We start from the raw sequence: 25338 nt of genomic DNA, 5'->3' as shown, positions 1-25338 counted from the left end.
ATTTTAAGGTGCTAAACTGTAAATAGTTTTTCAGGTAGTAAATTGCAAACAGTTTTGATGGGGTAAAGTATAATATCAAAAAAGTTAGAAGTGTATGTTGTAAAAGTATTTTCAGGGTGCGGTTTTTTAGTTTTACAGACGAAAACCTACATTTTTCTGATGTTAGTGAAGAGACTTATTTTATCCTATAGGCGAATTTACTATAACTTTCCTGCAAATTAATTTAATCATCGGTAGGGTGGAATATCGCCTTAAAGATAGCGAGATGGTAACACTATTTAAGCCTACCTTCAAGCAATTAATTTTCTATCTTTTCGCCTCAATCCTAGCAGATTATACCAACAAATCATTGAGAATAACAATATCTTTTGTCAAAATCTTTATGAAGCTGAACATAATGTTTATATGCCAAGCCGATCATGGAATTATTACCGTTGGGAAAAACTGAATGAGCAAGTATCATCCCGATATAAAACTTATGTCACTGCCAAGTGTTCCATCTCTACTGTTTTCTCGTGATATGGCCATGTGAGCTTTTAAAATCCTGTACTATTTTTGTCTTTCAAAACAGACGGACGGAATGGATTTGTTAAGTATATCTCGACGGCCCCGCACAGCCCCGGGCGGGGTCACAGGCAATCTGCTCCCTCGTAACACGGTCTGTGGCAACGAATGGACGGAGTGGATTACACAGGCACATTGGCTCAAAAGGTTACAGTTTAAGCTCCAACGCCAATCCAAGACCTAGAATCTCTCTCTCTCTCCGATGGCGAAAAGTAGCAGCAGCACAAAGAAGCGAAAGCTCTCCAAAACCCCAGAAACCAGAAAACCCAACAAGAAGAAACCCGAAAAAGCCCCCGCCCATTCCGACTCGTCCGATTCTGATTCAGAGTCCCAGTCCGATAAGCTCCATAAGCTTCTCGAACCCTATTCCAAAGACCAGCTCATCGATTTCCTCACCGACGCCGCCCTCTCGGACCCTACCCTCCTCCGTCACATCCGGTCCACCGCCGATCTCGATGTCTCCCACCGCAAGATCTTCGTCCATGGCCTCGCCTGGGACACCACCCGCGACACTCTCATCTCCGCCTTCGAGCCCTACGGCCCGATCGAGGACTGCAACGTCGTCGTTGACAAGCTCACCGGCAAGGCCAAGGGCTACGGCTTCGTTCTCTTCAAATCCCGCTCCGCTGCTTCCAAAGCCCTAAAACAGCCCCAGAAGAAGATCAACAACCGCCCCGCTTACTGCCAGCTGGCGTCTGTGGGCCCCGCCCCTCTCAACCAGGCCCATGATAGTGCCGGGAGGAAGATCTACGTCAGCAACGTGCATGCCGATGCCGACAGGGACAAGCTGCGAACGTTCTTTGCGCGGTTCGGGGAGATCGAGACTGGCCCGCTGGGATTCGACACGCTGTCAGGGAAGTCGAGGGGGTTTGCGCTGTTCGTGTACAAGACCCAGGAAGGTGCGAAGAAGGCCCTGGAGGAGCCTTACAAGATGTTCGAGGGGCATCAGCTGCATTGCCAGAAGGCGGCAGAGTCGTCACAGAAATCAAAGGCTATGGCTTTCCCACAGCAGCTGGTGCCGGGGCCTGCTGCGCTGGCGGCTGCAGCCGCAGCGCAGAACATGGCACTGTTTATGCAGAATCCGAGCCTGAACCCAGCTCTCAGCGCATTGCTTGCAAACCCGAGCACGGGGTTGATTCCGCGGCCAGTGAACCCGTTAGTGGCAGCTGCAGCAGGGCCAGCGGTAAATGCTGGCATCGGGGCAGCTCAGTTGGGAGGTGCCCCTGCCGTGGGTTCGGCTAGTTATGGAGTGTCATCCCATGGGTTAGGGAGTGTGGGTGGGAGTTCGTTGGCACTCGGGTCGTATAGTTCACAGGCTTCTGCAGCCTTGCAAGAGCTGCAGTCCTATCAGAAAGCACATCTTGGCCAGTCGTCGGGGGGTAGGACGTACCCGACGGGTGGGTCCTTGAGTGGGCTGCCGCCTTATGTGTGGTAAGACCATTTTAATATATATTTTTCGTAAAATTTTCTGTCTTGATTTTTAGTTTTAATTAATTTTAGTAATTTTTGTTTTTTACTTCTCTGGTGGAAGAATTTCACTTTTGTTTGTATCTTTCTTTTCATTTTCTTTTTTGCCATTTGAGTTTTGCCTATCTTTTTATTTGAAGTTTCTGGCCTTGCTTTTGGATATTTGCTTCTTCCACTTCAGATTCTTTAGTGTTATTTTCACCCTTTTTCCTGTTTTTTTTTTTTTTTTTTAAATTTAATACTAATTAATATTTTTTTTTATCAATTTATAAATAGCCAAAATTCAGAATTAGGGATAGATATCAACTAATTCTCAAGATGAGTATCCCCTGCAAACAGTTCTTGCATGTATCAAACCCTTCATGCCTCTCCATAATCTGTATCATGGTTAGGCAATTGAACTATTGGTTTCAACTTCTATGGAAGTGGGAGAATTTCTGCCTCCCTTTACAACAAATATTTCATAACCTCTTAGGCTGCGTTTGGATGCACATTGATAAGCTACTTATTTGGCTGACAAAAACAAATCAATAGATGTTTTTTTTTAAAATTATTTATTATTATTATTATTATTTTTATAACAATGGATGGGGGTTTTTCAAAATGGAGAGAGAGAGAGAGAGAGAGAGAGAGAGAGAGATCTATTTTCCAAACAAATGTGTTGAATCAATAGAAACCTAGATCAGCCACTTGAGACATAAGTAGCTGAAGGAAAATGACATATGATCCAAACACAACCTTACTTAGTCACCCAAGGTAAGTGATCTCATGCCAGGCTAATTCCTTCCCTCACTAGACTGAGGATGATAGCTTGGATAATGAGGTTGAGTTAGAAGGGCAAGGAAACTTTTTCCTTGAGGGCTCGTTTGGGAGCATGGAATTGAAATCACTCTTTGATCAGTGATTCACCAGCCACTACTTCTAACAACCCCTAAGGCCCATTTGGATTGGGTGCAAACTAGGGGAAGCATTCAGTTTGCATCAGCAAGACAATTGCTCTTGCTTGGGAAGCGGAGGATGCCACGACAAAGTGTTTGTCTTTGACTTTCCCACCTCAACAAGAGATGAGAACCTTTTCCCCCCCTCAAAAAGTCAATGGATTACGTGCAAGCTAGGGGAAGCATTTTGCATTGGCAAGACATTTGCTCTTGCTTGGGAAGCGGTGGATGCCACGGCTAAGTGTTTGTCTTTGCCTTTCCCACTTCAACAAGGGAGTAAAACCTTTTTTTTTCCCCCTACAAAAGTCAAATGGAGGGAAATGAGTTTGCCTTTGTCATGACATTTTAAATGGTAAAATTGGAGGGTAAAGAGGTTTTCCTTTATGGGATTGCCATCCAGACATTTTTAAATGCAAAGATAAAGCATTTCCTAGGACTTTTCTTTAACAAAACAATCAAGTGCAAAGGGTTTGCTTCCCGTAGCGTTGATGTCAGTATGCATTATGCATATCACATTTTTTGCTTTGCCTTTCATTCCCCTCATTTACATTCAATTCAAAGAGGCCCTAACGGGACTATGGAGCTTCAATTAGAGCTCCAGACGTAGGAAGGGGTGGTTTGAATACCTACATTGAAGAGATGGAAGAAGGGACAAAATCTCAATGTGGTCATCTTCAGGAGTGCAACTTGGATGAAGACCAAACACTCGTGGTCTTTTTTCACATGTCACATTCATTACTAGTGCTAGGATTGCCACTGTCCTCAACCCAGACTAGAATCGTCTTATGAAACTTCTCCCCGTGGATAGCATATAACCCTGACTGGACTATAGCACAAGGGCCAGCCGATGCAAGAGCCTGCTGAAAAGCAACTGTCCCCGATAATTATGGGGATGCCAAAAAAAAGAAAGACCAAATTTATATCTATACATGTCATGTCAATGCTGGAGGTTGCAGCAGTGACATGATGATAGCTGCTGAGATCATACAGCTTCTAATAGACGACACCGATCGATGGTACATTGCGTACATATCATGAGCTAATAGAGACCCTATACCCTAAACCCTAAACACATAATTTAGAACTCTAAAGTTAAAGTATGGACGTTTCTAGGAAGTAGAATGCATGTTTATTTATATGGTTTTGAATGTATGCAGAAAAGAGATTACAATGAAACTTGTAGTCCTTAGGTTCAAATCTTAAAGTTAAGTAATCTTTAGCATGAAGCTTATGCTACTTTTACTGGTTAAGGTTCTTTAGGTAATCTGATTAAATCAGAAGGTTAAGAAGTAAGACTCATTTTCTCAAATTAAGACTCGTTTTCTCGAATGGTTACCGACAAATTCTTTACGCCCAGCGCTTTCTTGGCTGTGGCTTTGGAAATTTTAAGGAATTCTTATGCTCTCTTTTGAAATTTTAAGGATTCCTTTAGTTAAGCTAGATCAAATCTAAAGGCTATACGCAACAACGCGTAAAAGACAGGCCGTAGTGATCAACCAGGTTAGGCCTATTATCTAAAGCCATAGCTAAGAAGTGCCAGGCGTAAAGGATTTGCCGGTAACCATTTAAGAAGACGAGTCCTTTTTCTTAGCCTTCTGATCTAATCAGATTATCTAAAGAACCTTAACCAGTAAAAGTAGCATAAGCTTCATGCTAAAGATTACTTAACTTTAGAATTTGAACCCAAAGACTGCAAGTTTTTCTTTTCTGCATACATTCAAAACCATATAAATAAACATATATTCTGCTTCCTAGAAACGTCCATACTTTAACTTTACGGTTCTAAATTATGTGTTTAGGGTTTAGGGTATAGGGTCTCTATTAGCTCATACAACTATTATAGATGATAAACTATATTGATATCAGAGCCTGTAACTTGTTCATGGGGTAGCTTATTGAAAAGTAGCGTTGTACTTTAAAAAAATTATTAAAATAAAAAATAAAAAAGTTAATTATTAAGCCCGACTCTAAAGCAAGCAATATGGCATACTGAGGACTCGCACATCCTTACAATTACGGTATCCAGTGCAAAGATCTTTACCGATACAGTACTGGTTGCTTTAGAAAAAATGGCTAATCCATATCACCTTATGAGAGATTTAAGCAGTCTTGAAATATCCCTTACATTTCGAAGACTAGACTTAGTATACGTTTTTCAACACTATCATCTTCTCGAACTCGAAGAAGAGATAGATTGGACTAACTATTAGAACATCATAGGATATTGGCCTTACACAACATACTTAAGAAGACGGCAAGAAACTCCTTACACCACTTATCAAAGAGCTACACTTAATAGAGGAACGTATCAAAACATATATAACCTAGCCATCCAGGAAGGAATCATATTCCTCATAAACTTTGGAAGAGAATTAGCTATATGTTTAAACCCTTAGATAGAATAAAAAGGTTTTTATTCTCGTCAAAAGAAGGTTACCAGTTGTTAACCCCAGCAAGCGATCCTAAAACAAATTGTTGGTATCCAGAAAAAATATCAGAATATACTAGCCACGTAGCTTTTGAGTCAGCATTCAGCAAACAAACATACCTTAGCTTCTTTAGGAAATTCTATCTAAGACAATATCCAATGGATCCTCGTGGCACAATCAAAGATAGCCACCCAAAACCTCGAAATCGAGAACCACATAAGGAGAATAGACTGACAGATCCCATTAGAATTCGGAAGATCTATTCAAACAATCGTTGATAACACCAATCATATCAACCAAATCCAATTTGATCTCGTAGAAGTTAAAAAGGCATTAAGAATCCAAGATGGAAATAGTTCAGCATGAACTACCTAAAATCACAACGTTCCAGCCAACCTCCTTTGATAACTTCCTACAAAGAATCCGTATCCTCGTTTATTCTGAACAAGAATGGATCATTCAAACTAAAGAAAACAATAACTTAGCTTTACTTCAAAACCTAGTAAAATCAGGAAATTTTATCAGCACAAGTATAGTAGAATTACGAGGTGAAATGCTCCAAAATGAAGGCTACAACTCGACAGTAATTAGTGACCAACAGAGAGGACTAGAAGTACTCTACCAAGACTTTGCGCAATTCCAGATAAATCCAGACTTAGTAATGAGATGGCTCAGAAGCATCCTCAAGAACATATCTTAAAAGGATCAAACTCTATAAGTAGAAGTACTTGGAGAAAGAATAGATCTGACTTATACAAAAGTCCTAAACAACAAAAGGATGATAAGAGAAATAAAGGAAAGTTCCTTTCCCCCAGAAACATATATTGGAGCCTTGGAAGAATTAGGCAAAGCCATATATAACATCAACAAAAAATTGGAAGAATATAGCCAACATCTAGAAACATTGCTAGGCAAAGCAGACAAAATAGAAAATATCACTACTTTGACCATAAATGAACAAAGAGGTGAAAGCCTTGAAATAAAAACAGCAATAGCTAAATTCATAGCCCTACAAGATCAGCGCCTTCACGAGCTAGGTACAGAACTCAAGAAAGACTTACGTACTACAGAGCAAACACTTCTCATATAATCATAAAAGTTTGAAAAGAACATCCACCAGTTAACACTAAATACCTTAAGTAAGTTAGATGCTATCTTACAACAAACTAAACAAGGACACACGCCTATTACTAGAACTGAGGAGTTGAGGAAAAAGAATACAAAACGATGGGTTAGACAAAACCCAAACCTTCGCACCCGGTTATCTTCCCTATGGAAGACAACATAGGATTGGAATGCTCAAAACATTCCAAACCCAAGGACTTAGGCTGAAGGTACACTTAGCACAAAAAACAGCAGAGCATCTCAAATGGGAGAAATTTACTGAACTAGAATTGAAAACCATCTCAGACCACTGTGAAAGATCTAGTCTTTCTCTAGCAGACTACGTCACTACGTGGACCTATATCATTATGGAAAAAAACCATAACCAACAAATACCAAATTACATACAAGATGAAGACATACAAAGTCACTAATGCGTACGAGAAAATCCCAATCTTCTCACAAACATGGATCAAAGATAAGAAAGAACAAGAATTCAACTATGTAAATTTTGGGATGTTTCAAGCACGAATAGAAGGGTTGCATACGCCAGACATGGAGATAGAAATTCTCTCCTACCTTGTAGACGAAAGGTGGAAATCATTCGAAAAAAGCCTTTTAGGAGTAGCACAACTCCATCTCACAGAAAATGTAGGATACTTCAATGTAGTACCCGGATACACCATGCCTATAGGAGCAATGCAACGTATCAAGCTAGTCATAACGTCTAGAGGATATGATGACTTCGACCTAACCCATGGAAATATAAACTTAGAATCACAAATCTATGTCCAGTTTAGCCAAGAAATGATAAAAGGACTTCATAGTAAATTCCAAATGGGAAAACTAAATGAAGGAATATTATTAAGAACTAGCGACTCTCAATTTAACCATACATATATTCAAAAAAAGACAACAGACATGGTAAAAAGCTCATTGAACCTTTGGGAACTAAGAGAAGCAATCCCAAAAACTAAGTAGCAAAAAGAATTAAATTACATCCACACTAATCCTCAGACCGGAAATGTATCTCTACAATTTAAACCAGCAATATACGTACCAGATATAAACCAAGAAGAAGAATATAACAAAACACCTTTCAAGTTCATAGAATCAAGAAAATCCTATTGCTTAGAAAAGGGTGAATCCATTACCCCTAAGAATAAACTTAAATCATACGATGATATAAACCTAGAAAAAGTTAAGATCCAAAACCTGGGAGAACCTCCTAGCCAGGAACATATACAATGTTTTACAAAAAATCTCGAAGATCCAAGTCACATAAGATCAACACGATACACACTATATGAGAAAGCAAAACCTTAGAAGAACTAGAAAAGGCCCTTGAACAAAGGGATAAAAGAAAAAAACGTGACATGTTCCTACAGCCACTAGCAAGAATCGCCATGGCAGAAACCATAATCACAGAACAAGCTAAAACCAGCAATCCTACCAATTAAGCTATTTTCCAAGAAAACAATAGACAAGAACCAAGGAGATACAATGAAACCTGTATATTACTGATATATGAACAGAGAAAAGACAGACCTAGATTCTTCAAAGACTTGCCTACAAACATCCAAGCATTCCAAAGCATAAAAAAGATGGCCCAGATCCCTATAAGCCCCCTAGGCATATACCTCAATCTAGATAACGTCAGAAATATAAAAGAAGCACTCAAAGCCTGGAAAAAACAAATGGAACAATGCTTCGACCAAAATAATGAATGTAGTATAGACGTTTGTCGTGCATACGCTGAAAAATCCTTAGAAGGGAATGTAGCCAGATTTTAAAAAACCCTAAAAAAGGATACAAATCCAGAATCGATAGCCCAATACGAAGAATTTAATAGACGTTATGCAAATGAGCGAAGCGTTGATGGATACGTAGCCTTATTCGAAAAAGAATTCATTGGAGTAAATCGCTTCACTAGACAGTCTGAATCCGAAGAAGCACGAATCGCATTAGCCAAACTTAGTATCTGCGACATAAAAGACACAGTACCATACTCAAACAATTATCAAAAGCTGTACTACTTAATAGAAAACCGTGGAGAAGAACTTAAAGACGAATACTTCAGAAAGATACCAATCCCTAGCAGTGTCCTTCTACAGAAATATAAAGAATGGCAAGGAATCGAAGGCATAAAAGCTAATACTTTAGGAGAACGTATAAATTTTGCTTAAGATTATTTAACAGAACAGAAAAAGAAGATTAAAGAAACAACCCTCATCGAAAGAACCTTTGCTAAGCTTCTTGCATTCAAGGAAGACAGAACGGACATCCTCCCAATACAGTGGGGATGCCAAAAAAAGGAAAGACCAAAACATGGGTTCAGAAGATATTGACTTAGAAAGTCACTCATATTTAGAGAACCCGAATTAAGAAACAAAAATTTACGACAAAGAAGATACTGGAAAAAAAATACGTCAGCCAGAAGAAGTGCAGCAAACTACAGAAAAAAGGAACATTATATGTATTTCACTGTTGCAACCTCCATATATATGAAGGCTGTCCATTTTATGGTACATGTCGTCTGTTAGAAGCTGTATGACATGTACGATACACACGCACACACATAATTGGAGCTTTAGTTACAACTTACAAGGTGGAAGTTGAAACAATTACGCTGGAGATCTGGAGGGAGGTGCTCCAATGGGCTCGAGGTCTATGCAAGATAGTCAAGCGAGCTACATAACTACCTACAATGAGGAAGTCCAAGGGGGGAAGCGAAGGGCATGCGTGTACAGATTGAGAAGGACGAGAGTTTAAAGCACACATGGGAAAAGATGGAGCACTGATTTCGGATGTTCACATTCCTTATGTCATGCGCTTTTTTTCATTTCTGTTTTCTTTTGCAATCAATTTCATTGGCATGTTTGGATTTGTGGAAAAAAATGGAGTAAACAATGTTTTCTAAGAGTTCAAAGCATATAGAGGAAGAAGATGAAGTGCCAGTTTTGGAGGTTCACGTTCCATTACGTCATGTGCTTTTCTCATGTATGTTTTCTTTTGCAATCAATTTCATTGCATGTTTGGATTTGTGTTAAAAATGGAGTAAACGAAGCTTTCTATGAAACCTTGTTTTGAGGAACCTATGGGAAAGGAAATTTTTTTCCCCGAAATGTTTATAAATATGATCAATATGATTTTCTTGAAACCTCCATTTCCAAATCAATTGTTTCGAAAAGTGGAAAGTTTTCATGGAAAATTTTATTGAAGATGGAAAGTGTCACATGTGTGGGCATTGAAGATGGATTGCGGCACATGTTTCACATTGTTAGATGTGGCAAATTGGGCACATGTGGGACATTGGTGTTGCATAGGTGGGGTCATGAAGATTGATGACAACACATGTGAGGTGCTTGAAGATGGACAACGACACACATGTAGCGCTTGTAGATGGATGGTGGCAAATGTGGCAAACATTGCACAATGGCACGTCTCATATTGACACATATGGGGTGCTTGAAGATGATGATGATAGCACATGTCGCGCACTGACATATGGGCACTTGAAGATGTGTAGTGGCAAATGTATCAGCAGTTTTTGGCACTTTAAGATGGAGAGTGACACATGTTGCGCATGTTACTGATTGGTACATGCGTCACTTTAAGATGGATGGCGACACATTGGAAATGGCTTGTGGCATGCGTGGCTAACATGTGGGGCACTTTGTAGGGAAATGAGTTGTTCTCTCCTTTCCTAAACTTCTTGCAAATTAAACTTATTAAGTAATGCTATGGCAATTCGCTTGGGGTAATTTTCCCAAACCGATTCGTAGTAGTAATGCGACATGTACCCTGCCGCATTTAATGTCAAGCAGGATCATTTATAGGTGCACGTGCGACAAAAAGCACTAAATTGTGGAGTCCACTGTAATGTAGGTATCAAATCGACTTTGTCCATCATTTTCTCCATCTCATGTTAGGACATGAACCAAAAAATCATGCCCATCAAAAACTCGAGGGGGCCACATTACAAGGAACAACGGTAACAGGGATGCCCATCATTAAAACCTTCATGGGGCCCACAATTATGTTTGTATGCAATCTAACCCATTCATAAGGTTAGTTCCCATGTCATGAAGGAAAAACCCAAAAACAATCTTGATCCAAAACTTTGCTAGGCCAAGAAGGTTTCAATGGTGGGCATCCTTATATTTGCTATTCCCTCTGGTGTGGCCCACTTGAGTTTTGGATAGGCCTGATTTTTTGGCTCATATCCTAACATGAGCATGCAGAAATGATGGAAGGCATGGATTTTACACAGACATCACAGTGGGCTCCAAACCGATGTGCTTTTTGCTGCACATGCTCGTTGCATAGGAGTCCAGCTCGCATTAAATTCGTTCAGACACGTGTCATATAACAAGAGCAAATTGCTCCGGGTGTATGGGCAAATGAAATGAACTAGGAGTATTTTCAATGTAATGGGAAGGAAATGGAAATAGTATTTCCAGGAAAGTTAGAAAAGCAAACAACTGAAGCACTGTCTGTGACAATGGCATTTCATCAATTTACGTTTCAGCCAATCCAAACAGGCTCTAAATTTTTTGATTTCTCAGAGTTTGTTAGCCTAAGATACACATCTTCCATTTGAATTTTTTTTTGAAATTTTTAAAATTTTAAATTTTTACTGACAACATTTACTGAATATTAACTTTGAAATTTGCAAGCTTTTTCTGTGTCAGGTGTTACTGCCATGTGTGGAGTTGATTTTATTGTGAATCATTTAGATGATTATATTCATTAAAAAAAACTTTTAGATTATCGTAAGATTATGGTAACATGCTTTTTTTGAGGTTTTCTCAAATGTTGTTTTTGAACATAGCCCAATAGGGTCTGACTTCGTGAGCTCTTCAAATAGTTACATGAGACAGACAAATCTCAATTTGACCTGGCTCAAATAGACTTGTTTCATAAATAAAAGTGGTCAAGCAACTTGACTTTGGCTTTATACAGAACAAGTACTTCTGAATATTATAAATGTATTGACTTATAATCTAATTGATAGTAATATATATCTATTCAGGATATACACAATGGTTTCATAGCAACATGAGCTTTTGAAGAAAAATTAGACTTTCTTGAATTCAGCAAAGTGTCAGCTTCTGCCTTTAAGATGTTTGTTTTCTTTTTGTTTAATTGTTGTTGTGTGTGATAGATATTTAACTGGTAGACTGAGTGGAGATACCTTGTTTCAACACTTGAGGTTTTGGTATCAATCCGTAGTGGGGGTGGCTAACAATGGTAGACTGAGTGGAGATACCTCGTTTCAACACTTGAGGTCTTGGTATTGATCCCTAGTGGGGGTGGCTAACAGTGGAGTGTGTGTACTGACATGGGTGTATACTAACAAGCTAACAACCCCCCACCCCTCCCAAAAAAAATAAAAATAAATAATAATAATAATAAAAAAATAAAAATAAAAAATCTGGGGGTGTGATAGATATTTAACAGCATGGCGTTCAAAAAATGGATGTACATGTTTAAGATCATAGTTATGTTGTGAACTGTAATGTGTTTTGATAAATTTGTTGAGTTTGTTTTTTCCGTTGTTTTCTGAGCTATACTATATTATCAACATCGTTGTCATCACAGCCTCGTGCCACTGTTTGGGGTCACTTTCCATTCTCAAGGTATCTTGGCAAAATTTTGATGACTGGCTACCTACTTGGCATCAGAGCTATGCTATAATGTTTCAGAATTGATTCCTTTTATGATTTCTTTTTTGGTTTGTTCAAACATTCAATTGTGTATTAGGGGTGCTAACTTTATCACTCTCCCATTGTTTGTAACACTACTTTCCTGTCTAAAGCTTGTCTACTTCAGAAGTTCCTCAATTCTTTGCATTTTGTAGTGCTATTGCCTTTTTTTTTTTTATTATTATTATTATTATTATTATTATTTTTTGAAGCCTTTTTGCTTGGATTTTTTTTTTCTTTCTTTCTTTTGTAGTTTGTGGTTGTAAAGTAGATTTTGTTGGTTTTGCAATAGTTTTTGTTCTGTCTTGGTTTTCTTGATTCATATTTTATTCCAAAATATTTTACTATCATTTTTATCCTTGCAGAGTTGAAAGGTAATCATCAATCTTATCTTTTGCTTTTCTCTTTTTGACATGCTTGGGGCTCCTTATTTGCAGATAGAGTGCCACAGATATAAAAGGGATGAAGCTGGTGCAATATTGAAGTGCCTCTTTTGAAGGGCATATTCTCTTTCAACTACTTGCTGTGGAATTAGCAATATGAAGAAGCACTGAGCTTTTGGTTATTGTATTTCAACATTTTATGATTTAGTCTAGACCACAGCTATTATTTTTGAAACTTGGTTCAGTGCTTGCCCCCCTCTTTTTTTGTTTCTTTTGTTTTCTTTTGGTTAGTTTTACTGATACATAAGTATCATATACTACATGTCTTGTTTAGCAGACATTTTGATTTCTGATTTTCTTCCTTAATCTGTCTCTTTGTACTTCCTTTTCCATATTTTGCTGTTGTTTAGCCTATATATTTTATTTTTATTTTTTCAATTTTCCACTTTGATATTTTGATCCCCACCCCCCCTTCTGATTTCCTTAGCTGCCACTGGATTGGGCTTGGGCCAAGCAAATTCATCATTTTGAATAAGTCAGGCCTGATGGTTTTGTTATCAAGGGTCCAATCCAACCTAGGGCAGTAAGTTGTACCACTTCTTTCACATATTTATTTCACATTTTACATGTGATTTCTAGATTTTCCCCATTTTGGGTTTTAATTGGTAAAAATGTCAAATAAATTTGTTGATGAGCATCTCATATTTGTTAAGAGAGTTATCTAGGTGTTAATTAGAGAGTTCCTCCTCACCCGGTTTAGAGGAATGCCTCGTTATCCTGGAATCCAATGTTGAATTGTGGGGCCTGATTCTGATGTGGTTAGAAGAATTTGTTGAAAAGGTGAAGCAATTGTGGAGCTTGTTTCGTGGTGAAGAGTGGGTCGTTCACAATCTAATGGTCAAATTAAGAGTGTTAAAAAGGAAGATCGAGTGGCAAAAAGGAACCATTAGATGATGTTCAAGCCAAATCTTGTGTTTCAGTCTTTTGATAGAAAGAAGGGTCCTTCGAGATGGAAGAAAAATTCAGAGTGAGCTTTAAATAGAACAGCAAAGAAAGCCAGGGAGTTGGAGATCCAAAGCCTTGTGGCTTAAGGGAGACTCGTGGCAATCCCAATTCAAGAAGAAGCAATAGAATTTGGAGTCTAGATGTAGATGGGGAGAGAACTGACAAGCAATCGGACAGATGTAGTAAATAATGGAATGACTGGCGAGAAATTGAACTTTTAACAACTTTCAAGGTTCCACTGAGGCAGTGTTCTTAAACACGAGAATTATTTCATTGGTTATGGGGCTTGTTTTCTTTGTGGATTGTGAAAGAGATGATCTAAAAGAGGATTGGTTAATGTGTTGTAATTTGGGTTAATTGGTGTTGAGTGATAATCTCTCATCATCCATTGTCCCAGAGCTTTTTCTGTTTTGTTCGCTTTATTCAGTTTTAATAAAGTTGCATTATCACTAAAAATATGTGCAGCTATTGTGAACATTTATTTGGATTTGCTGAAAGCCGGAGAATGGAAGAGGCTGAAGCTTCGTCACCTTCAGTTTGATTACACAACTGAGGTGGATTGGCTACAACATCCATTAGAGGAAGCGGTTAAAACAGCAATGCAAGATTTATGAGTAAAAGCTTCTGGTCCAGATGCCTTTCCAAATATATTTTCCAAGTTTTTTGGGATCAGGTGAAGGTTGATGTTCTTAGTTTCATCTCATAATTTTATGAGAGAGGGATGCTCTCTAAAGGTCCAGCGGCTTCTTTTATTGCATGTCCCTAAAAAAGAGAACAGAGAACCTTAAAGACTATAGACCGATTACCCTCATTGGTGGCCCCTATAAGATTCTATGTATTGATTCTTGATTCAACACAAGAAGGCCGGAAATATTACGAGTTTGATCTGGAGATATCATATGATTTCATGGGAATTCCTGAACTCTAGGTGTCATAGTTTCGGTGACAGATGGAGGGATATGGTGCAAGCATGCGTTAGCTTGGCCCATTTCTCTGTCCTAGAAAGGGGCCTCCCAAAAGGTTTTTTTGGAAGTTTTAGGGGCATCTGCTGGGGAGGTCCATTATCTGCTTTTCGGCGGTGTTGGTGGTAGCTGTTAACTAGGATGCTACCTAGAGCAAACGAGGGGCTGGTCAATGGTTTCATTATGGAGAATGTCATCGTCCAAGCCTCTTGTCTTCAGTTTGCAGATGACGGGGAATCTTTTTTGTGGTGCAAATTGCAGAGACGTGGGGAACTTGAGGAATTTGTAAGGTGTTTTGAAGCAGTCTCTAGTCTAATGATCTATATCCAAAATTGTGAAATATTGGTTGTTCATATGAGGATAATGATGAGGATTTCTTTTTTCCTCTGCCCACAAGTTAGGGCGTAAAGTGGGCAAGCTCCCACCCTTATATTTCGGGCATTGTTGTTAAGTTTTTTCTTTTGATTTCAACAGAAACATGTGGATCTAGATATATTTTTAGATCATGTGTATATAGAGACTAAATAATAAAAGAATGTATATCTATAGACTATTTTGAGGGTCTTTTGAGGATATCTTCACATAAATATTTTACCATTTTCCTATTTTGATTAAAGCATCTTCCATGCAATTCTGCTTCCCCTGATTCTTATTTTTGCTCTTTGATACATTATTGAAATTTCAGTTCTGAGAATGTACTGCTTTGAGTTAGTATGATTAAGATGGTTTAACTTGTTCGATTTTATTGAACTTTGTAGTTTCTCATGTTGTTGCTTCATGGAGTTCAAGGGATTCTATGGGATTTGGATCGCTTGTCGAGGATTGCAGCATAGCAATTTTAGTGGCTTTGTGGTGCATGATTGAACCATAATTCTATTGGACTATTATCAGTGTGGATCTCTATTTATGCACTCACTGAAGCTGAGAGTTTAGTTGAGGTAAGGTATAACCATCTTGGGCAATATGTCAGATGAGTAGCCTGGATTTCTTGAATTTCACTGTCTAGAAAATTTGGGAGTCCGATGATGGAAGCATAAACATGTTGGCCACTGAGAAAAATTGCGGGGGGCGGGGGGCGGGGAGGGAATTTGATGAGAAGTGGAGGTTGCGCAGGATGGAGAGAGTAGCTAAGAATTCTATGATAAGGTGAAACACTACTTGGCCAACTAGTTCGATGATCCAATTGTGATATACCTGAATGGCTTTGCAAACTTAGATGGATCTAGAAAGCTTGAGTCTCTAGAACCTTAAAAGACTAGAGGAAGTTTGGGAGTTCATGACGCCTTTAGAGCTTTCTACTATGGGTCCTGGAAATTAATGATCTTGCATTGGACTAAAAAAACGACTTGAATAGAGGGGGAGGGTGTGTGTATGTGGAAGGATCATATTCTAATAGCAGCAGCAGGACTTGCATTTGCGTCATATGCATGTCAAAGATCATGGAGGTTAGTAATTCATAATCGAGGCAAGACGGACTGGTCAGCAGTGAGATGAACTTTTAACTTCAAATCGAGTTGCTGGTGGGATTTTGTCAGATAGATTGTTGCAGCACCGGAAAGATTGGGAACACATTTGTTGTTGGATTGAGACAGCCAAGTTTTTCACCTTGAAGACCAGCGGTGGACTTGGTAACCAAATCCCATCATGGGGATTTGGATGTGATGGGATTTGGTTACCAAGTCATACTTTCACTCTCTTACTAACAGTTTACTTTGTCAGGGCCATACTAAGAGTGGTGAATTGCTCAACTTGAAGTGATGCAGGACATCGTTGATCACAAAAGGCGGTTCAAGAGTGGACACTGCTTCTGGTTGATTGGAGATCACGACCAAATCAATTGTCCAGTTGAACTGTGGGGCCTGCAGATCCCATCAGGTGGTCTAAATTATATTCTGATTGGACCTTTCAGCCCTTAGTCTAATTGGATATCTTCTGTTGAGTGTATATACAGACTATATACAGAGAAGCAGGCCATGTACAATTCGTACAGCCCAAGTCCATATGGTTGCATACAGAGGGTATTTTAGGAAATATCCAGCTAATTTTGTCATGGTTCTTTCTTTATTCCTTTCCCTTATTTATCACAAGCTTTTATAGGATATTTTGAGATGTTTAGGCAGGTTAAGTATGGATCGATAGGAAAATAAGCAAGGCATTTATTCTTAATTGGGATTCTGTGTACAAGGCTATGGAGAAGGGACAGAACTAATTTGGACTCGAAAGCTGTTTCTTTGGGTTTCTGCAGTGGATTGTTTCCAAGTTAGACTCTTCTATTCCTGGGGGTTGAAACTCCATAAACTTGTCCTTTCTTACTAGCTTTCTTTTCTATTTTTGTCCATCTCTCTGCTGCACTGGAAGCGATAATCAATTTTGTGGCAATTAGAGGTGGATTTTTGTTATTCCAATTGGTAAGTATGCCTATCCTCTTTAATTGATCCTCTCATTGGCCGCACCATTTTGGTATTAGAGCCAATTCTTTCCTTCAGTACATGCTTTTCCTTTCTTTTTTCTTTTTCCCTTTTTCTCAACTCTTTCCCCCCAATCTGAACCCCAAAACCTAGTTCTAAACCATAATCTCAGCCCCTGACCCTAATCCAGCTGTTTTCCTACAAGACCAATCATAACCATAATCCCCATCTTCTCTATCACGTGGATGCTACCCCTAGACCTGTTTACATCAAATTATCCAAACCGATAGCCTTTTCTATGCCTAATTATCCCCCAAATCTTTGATTTTGTCTAAATACCAGCATAGTTACCTAAACCCTCACTACTATCACCTTTAATCCCAAAACACTTAACCGTGACTCATCCAAAACCTGTTTACAACCTTAGTTGTCAATCCATTTCTGACTGCATACAAAACTATCCCTACGCATGACGTGATTGGAGGATCGGAGGCATATGAGGTGGAATTTATTCTCCAAATTGGTACCTTCTCGACCATCCTCAAAATAAAGTTCATTTCAATCTCTGTATGAGAGGGAGGGTATCTTCTGAAGGTGGTTTTGCTTACTCTAGAATCCTTGTCAATTGATGTCTGGATTACGAATGCAGTATGCCTTTACTCTTATGTACAGTGTAATTGCAGTAGAGGTATTAATATGATGGAGAGAACATTCACCATGTACACTGGTAAGGCTATGAAATTAACTTGCTCTACATATTCTTGGTATTTGTGTTCATGGAAGATCAATGTGCGTATGTTCCCATCTTTATCCTTTGTATTCAACATTAGATGAATATGTAATAATGGGTTTCATGTTAGTTTTCTCTTTATCACCTAGCAATTCAATGACTGACAAAAATGAAAAAAAATAAATCCAAGTTCTGCTCAATGCATGTTTCGGCCTAATTTTTCTCTGTTGGCCATAGGTTCTCATTCCTTGGAATTGACCGTCCCAGGTGTGGAAAGAACCTTCATAGTGACATTTTTGAGTGATTTGCATTTGGTTATTTTTTCCTGCACTATTCTCTCATAGTCATTGCCCCTCATCGATGTGAAATGGCATTAGCCATCTGTGATTGGAAAATGAAATGCACTTCAAGTTCTGAGCTGCAATTGCAGCCTATGAGGGGAGCGGTCTAAGTGCTTGAACAATATGGTTATGGGGGTGTATGAAATGTTTTGCTGTTGTTTGGTATTGCCCCCAAATGCAGCAGATAATGAAGTGTCAAGTTCCCTTCTTACAGTGCTCTCTTTGGAAAATTTCTATTGGTAAGCACAAAATTGGCTTTTTAGAAGTGATTTTTTTTTGGGGCTAGTGTTTTTCTGCGTAAGGCTGCATTTGGGGTTCATTGCTGGCCATTTTAGGAATGAAGTCTTGAAATTTATTGTTCTTAAAACTTCCAAAGATCTTCTTTGTTCCTGTTGGAGAGAACAGCTTCTATCCACGAGTATCCGTTTTGGTATTTTGGAATTTCTGTTGGAGAGTATCTTCTATCCACAAGCATCCGTAGTTGGTTTTTGGAATTCTACTAAGAGTAAGAAGAGCCAGAAGTCGTGAATTTATTATTATTTATTTATTGCTGCTGCCTGATCTGAATGCAGCCTGAAATATTCATATTTTTACACCAGTCTCATTGGGTTCGTTTAACTGATCTCCTCTTCCTGTCCCTTTCTGCAATATTCAAGTTGATCGGGACCTGCATGAATCAAATTTTTGGCCAGGAAGGCATGGTTTTGGATAAGGTCATCCTTGTGATTGCTCTGATACACACTCCAATTATGGGGGAGAGATGCTCACTCCAATAATAGATCTCTGTTTTAAGCTCTATATGTTTTAGAACTTTGTGCTTTTAGAAAAGTGGGCAAAAGAAAAAAAAAGGTTTTTTGGACATATGGAACTAAGCATGTTTTTATCTTTTCCGAAAAAAGTTTGCCATTAAAAGAAAAACTTTTGGTGGTGATTTAAAAAATAGAGATTGGTGGCCACCATCCATTGATAGAATTGAGTTGAATGTGAAATTTTCAGTGGAGATGGATCAATTTATACAAGGATAACTTGCAAAGGAAGGGATTTGAGAGGCAAAGAACACCATTTGGTTACTCAGCGCAAGTCAGCTTATGCATTTAGAAATTCTGATGATTTTTATTAAAGTATTGTATTTTAACCTTACTTGTAAATGACACATATAAACAGACTGAATGGGCAAGATGTCATACTAACGCCATGGTGGGCCCCACATGTCACACACTTTTTTTTTTGAATTTTTAATTTTTTAAAGTCTGAACCATGTTAAAGACAAATTCTCCATATTTATGGTGTTTCCATTTCTTGGACGGAATTTTTTACTGTCTTTGGAGATTGAGACGGATCCATGACTGTGTTGAATATATGCAGATATGTAGCCGTTTTCTCACCCTTTTTAACTTCAAACATATTAAATGCATTCACTGAAACCACCGAATTTTGACATCTTTTTGAGACCTGGAACCGAGTTAAACGGAACATATCCTCTTTTTTTTTTTTTTTTTCAAACTGATAGAAAATAGGGTTTTTTTTTTCCCCCATCATTTGTTCAAGTAGGGTCCGAATTGGAATTTAGATGCTTGGGATCCTCCTTTCCCTTCGATTGATACGTAAGAATCAGTCGACAATGCATTGAATTTGTTTTGCTGCTGCTTACGTTATCATAAATAAGTTATGGTTCCATAATCATACTCCATTGTTGATCCCAGCCTTTGATTCTTCAATTTGTATGTGAGCCGTTGACAATTTTCTTTTCAATGCACCCGTTTATGTACGGATGAGTTGTGGGTGCTGGAGGTGATGCAGTTGAGCTGGAAGGAACATTAATACCGTATAACTATCTGGGTAGTTAATGTGGTCCATCCATCTACTGGGCCTTAGTATGGATTGTTCAAACCTATTGAACGGTCCTATCCATCACCTCTCTTCCATTTACTCCAATGGATATTACACTTTTTTTTCTTTTTTTTTTTTTAAATTTTATTTATTTATTTAACACTCGCGCACACACCACCACACACTCACACCGTAGTGGGATTTCACCACGTTTGGGTACTCGAACCCTCAACCAGGTGTTGAAATTCCTAAGAGTCTACCACTGGATACTCGAACCCTCAACCAGGTGTTGAAATTCCTAAGAGTCTACCACCGGAGTAAGAGTAAGGACCCTCAACCAGGTGTTAACACACGCACACACTGGATGTTACACTTCAATATAACTGATTGCCTTGTAGGTTTTGATGTTTGAAATATAAGCTATCCATGCTAGTTTCCAGTCAATGGACGGACTTGATTGATACATACCCCTGCCACATGTACTGTTTGGGCCATGCTTGCATACGCATGCACATAGCACTGGTGGCAGCAACTACATGAATTCTAATCGTCCAATTAGATTATATACACAATTAAGGTGGCTTTTTGTGGGATGTTGTGATCTAGATTGATCACCAGACTATATTTGTTACGATGATTTAAGTCGCCCATTTTACAGACAGATGATCAGTAGATGGTAAGGATTTCAGGATCAAAATGATATTGGCAATCTGAGGTGGGGCCATTTGACAAAAAATGAACAATTCCAGGTTATCTTCATTATGAATGTTGTGACCATATGTTTTGCTGTTTTTTTTTTCCCCCCATCAGATGGTCAGGATTGTCTGATTAAAATGATTCTCCAAAGCATTCCTCAGGTGGTCATGATGATTTCACCAGCGGTCATCAATAGTCATATACATGCAATATTGGTTTCCCATAGTTCCTACTTATTTATTGTAGTTGATTTAGGCCCTTGTTTGTTTGTTTGTTTGTTTTTGTTTTTGTTTTTTGTTTTGTTTTTTTTTTTGTTTTTTGTTTTGTTTTGTTTTGTGTTTTTTTTTTTTTTTTTTTGTTTTGTTTTTTTTTTTTGTTTTTTGTTTTTTGTTTGTTTTTTGTTTTTGTTATATATATATATATATATATATATATATAATGTGGACGGTCCAATCGAAAAAATTCTTACGAGGACATGAGAAATTGATATGTACCTTTTACAAAATAACAGGCTGTTAGATCATGATTTTGACGGAAACTAATCAAAGAGGATTAACATGTAATTCATCTACTTCAAATTTCTACAACATAGCAACTCAGTTTAGGGTCTGCTTGGGCAGGGGATCATGCAAAATCATGATTTTGATGGGCCCCATGCACTTCATGCAGGATTTGCTGTGCTAAACTTAATTGCATGTATGCATAAGAACATGTCGTTTGAGTGTTGAAAATACACTTGGCATAGTAAAGGGCCAATGGGCCCATCAAAATCGAAATTAGACTTGTCCGTTTGGGTGGTGGAAAAGAGAAGAAACGTAATGAAAACTTTATGATTTTCCAAGATTTCCATAGGTTCCATGTTGGGGGTCCTGTTGGGATAAATCATGAAAGTGTAAATAGATGTTGATTATTATGTTTCTTGATGGTGTAAGTGGATGATTATGAGGTCTTGTATCTTAGCGGGCCATTAGAGATCCCAATTCATCAACTTGTATTGTTCAAACCATTGATTATTTTATGTATGTGTAATTAGATAATTCTAAACATGTCAAGTAGCCTCTATACTACAAATCTAGCCAATGAATCTTAAAAGACTTTCCCTACCTAATAGAGCCAACCATTCACGAGAGATTGTTTACATTATCGTTGTGGACAACAACAAATTATTGAATAGGGTGATCTTTAAAGCATTAAAGCAATGTGAGCATTTTGGTGATATCACGATTACAATCTCAATCTCAGTGATGTTGTATTCCCTAATGGTTCGACTTACCATTATAAAGTGTAATAATATAGATTCTAGTTGAGTGCATGAGGATATTATAAAGATGATGGAAATTCTACCGAATCGAGTTCTTTAAGGTAGAAAGTTCATGATTCCCACCTTGTCCAAATTATTCTTAACTCTCTTCCTTCATTAGTTTGTTTTATGTAAGATTCGCTACATTATTATTGATAATATGTGGACCATTAATGAACTAGTCAACATGCACATTATGGGGGAGATGAGGGTAATTGTATGTTATTTCAATAAATCAAGGGTCCAATATAAGAAGTTGTTGGCTATATAAATGGAATATGTTTATTAAGGGTATACAAAAAGGTTAGTGAATAACAAAATTCTTAGGTTTCTAAACTTGATGTGAGTGTGTTTAAAATTAATGAGGAAAAAAACGCAAAAAGGGTCCCGCTAAGAGTTTAAAAGTTTTTGTTGTCGTGGAAATTATTTCGCGGCTTTTTTTTTTTTTGTTGTTATTGTTGAAAGAGTTGAATAACAAATGTACTCAATTGAATAAGCAGTAAGTAAACAGTTGAATATGCATATTTAAAATAGTGGGCCAGTTTATGTTAAAGAGCCCATTAGGCTAAAACATGGTTTACACATGCATGCTTTGATTATAAATAAAGAAGGGACGATTAGGATTTGTTTCACATGTAAGCCATATATCTATCTTCGAATCTCCTACACACTTGTTCAAGGAATAAGACAAATATGGTAGACGACATACTTGATTTAGCCATTGATGCAAAGGAGTAGGCTAACTGAAGAAGATGCTTAGTAATGTCAGTGTTCGGATCTTCATCTCCAATCGTGTCACCTTTAATAACGTTCAATGAGATGCTTATCGCTCACACCAGGTGGATTGGGGGACTAAGAGTATGTCTTTTACAGGAGGAGATCTATCCATCATCAACCCTCTCTCTCAACTTTACCTCTCCACGCCTCTATTTGAAGGAGAAGAGGAAATCCACTCGTTTTCTACCTCTTTTACAAAAGAGAGTAGTACGGTATTATAGGGTAAACTAGATGACTATATACACCTCAGACTTATGGGTCTCATCTGATGCCAATCTCAATGATCCAAATCACTCATTCCATTGCCTAGTGGCGAATATTATGGATGATCCATTAATTGCTTACATTCTCCTATTTTGGAAACTTATGGTGTTACCACATATGCAATGGAATATATATCTATTACATACTTTACTAGCTCAAAACCTTACTATATATCTTTAATAGATCATATGTAGTATAATTTATAATCTACTTTATTGAAACTGCTAATACATGACCTAATAATCATTACTAAATTTATCAAAGTGGGACCAAACATGATTACGAATATCAACACTTCCAATAAAATAGATTGTGACATGGACGCATGGTATGAAAATCTCATGCCAAGCGTTAACTTGTACGCAAACCTCCTAGCATTCCTATCATTTATATTAAGAGATCCATACTGCCTTAATACAAATTAAATTGTACTGTTCATTCACATTGCGCATGCACAACAAATATACATAATGAACATAAATCATTTTATTGTAAAATCCAAATTGTTAACCAAAATTTATTTAACTAAAATGCATATGCAATTATAATATTTATATACTCTTACTAACCTTGAGCATTTTAAGAGAGATAATGCTTTTATTAACTTGAAATTGCAAATACTTGATGATTCTTAATCCTCTCATTTTCTTAATATAGAATCTTAAGCCTGCACTCTTTATCATTTTCTTTATTTAGAGGAATGTTGTATCACAATACGAAACATTTAGCTTCGCGGTGGACATTTAATATATGTTTTCAATGGAAGGAGCATAAGTGCCTATATTGTACTCTCTTACACAATAACATTCATATTATGAAATAAAATCTAAAATTGATTTCACACTAATGAGGCACTTGTGTAATCCAAAATACTTATCCGATCAATTTAATCTGACTGGTATTACTATATATGAGTATAATATCTTATTTACTTTATCTGTCACCATTTTGTGGATCCCTACTTAAATTCATGATTTCTTTTAAATAATCTATTTTACAAACTCTTTTAGACTGAGTGCAGGTTTTAAACTTTTACAACGCTCGAAATCAACTCCCACCATTCTCTTATTAATCTAGCAATTAAGGGGTATATTTTATCATGTTTTGGTATTCAAAGAGGTTTTCATGTTGCGTGTATCGTGGCTCTCTAGGATTTGAGATAGATGTCTTCATGGTTAAACTTTTATATGAACATCTAATTTTCTATTCCTAAATGTCACAACGAGTACAATGCCTTTTAGAAGTGTCACCCTTTTTTTTGGACAAGAATTATTTATGCATCACTTTTTGATAGGCTAAACTTGTATTAACATTTTATTTATTTATATTCTTGTCTTTAGATTGCCATCATTCATATCGACATTTCCATTACTTTATTAGATATCGAGGCTTAAACCAACATTCGAATTCGAAATAAAAATATTTATTTTATTTTTAAAACCAATATAGTATAAAATATAAGTATTTTAATAAGATTCAAATGTAGACTAGTTATCTGCTCTCGAAAGAAAATAAAAAAAATTCTAGCTTCGATTATTCTCTTTACAGCCATCCCAATACGTAGTGCACTACATCACTGGGTCCTTGATTCCTTAAATATTTCTACATAGAGTTTAGGATGTGATTGTTGGCCCTTAATTGATCCACAACATGCACTGATGCATATCAATTTAAACTTTAATTTCTATTAACAATAACAATCCATTAGGTGACCCTTTATCATTATTTTTTCTCATTTCATTAGAAAGAACTTTATCATTATTTTTTCTCATTTCATTAACAATAACAATCCATTAGGTGACCCTTCTGGTTGTAGAAATAGCAGGTTTGATTATTTTACAATTATTATTATTATTATTATTATTATTATTATTATTATTATTATTATTATTATTATTTTATGAGCCATCGATAACTATTTTTTATTTTCCTATATCCTCAAAATCTCCATTGTTTTCTTAAAGGTTATTATCCCGCGAAGTGTGCACATTGTGAGCATTCTTGGGTCTTTTTTCTCTATCTTTTTCCCACATAGTGAGTTACTACCTTAGTTAAGGATTTTTTTTTTTTTTCATTTATATATAACAATTGTCCTTAAATGTGCTAAAACTTAATGGAAGAAAAGAATCAGGAGATAGATTATCAAGTTGTTAGGTACATAAGGATGGTGTGTCTTGGTTTTAGAGGTGAGATTGATCATTCTTATGATACGGTTCCTTACATTCTCTTTATTATCATACTTCAAAGATTTGAATTATCTAAGGTATGCTAATGTTTATGACTTATCAATATTAGTGATTCTTTTGTATTCCCTTTCTTGGGTGTATACTTAAGAACAAACTTGGAAATTGAACGTTTAATAATTCTTAAGCTTAACTTTTTAATATGTTCTTATTTATTATAATTAATTATCTTACTACTTGAATTTAAAT

At 37.2% G+C, this 25338-nt stretch overlaps 1 protein-coding gene across 2 annotated transcripts; it reads left to right on the top strand.

Annotated features, from left to right (window-relative positions):
* The first annotated feature begins 734 nt into the window (after positions 1–734).
* On the top strand, positions 735–12987 carry LOC131243276 (UBP1-associated protein 2B-like). 2 transcript variants are annotated; one of them, XM_058242501.1, is made up of 2 exons: positions 735–1990; positions 12648–12987. In XM_058242501.1, the coding sequence occupies exons 1-2, from the start codon at positions 767–769 to the stop codon at positions 12705–12707; spliced, it is 1284 nt and encodes a 427-aa protein (XP_058098484.1). In that variant the 5' UTR covers positions 735–766; the 3' UTR covers positions 12708–12987. The 2 variants fall into 2 exon arrangements, with proteins under 2 accessions (XP_058098484.1, XP_058098486.1); XM_058242503.1 differs by having other exon boundaries at positions 736–1995.
* The last annotated feature ends 12351 nt before the right edge of the window (positions 12988–25338 follow it).

The sequence above is a fragment of the Magnolia sinica genome, chromosome 4 (genome assembly GCF_029962835.1).
Source record: "Magnolia sinica isolate HGM2019 chromosome 4, MsV1, whole genome shotgun sequence".
Classification (NCBI taxonomy): Eukaryota; Viridiplantae; Streptophyta; class Magnoliopsida; order Magnoliales; family Magnoliaceae; genus Magnolia; species Magnolia sinica.
The sequence above is the reverse complement of the archived record's forward strand: the minus strand, read 5'-3'. Positions and strand labels throughout refer to the sequence as shown.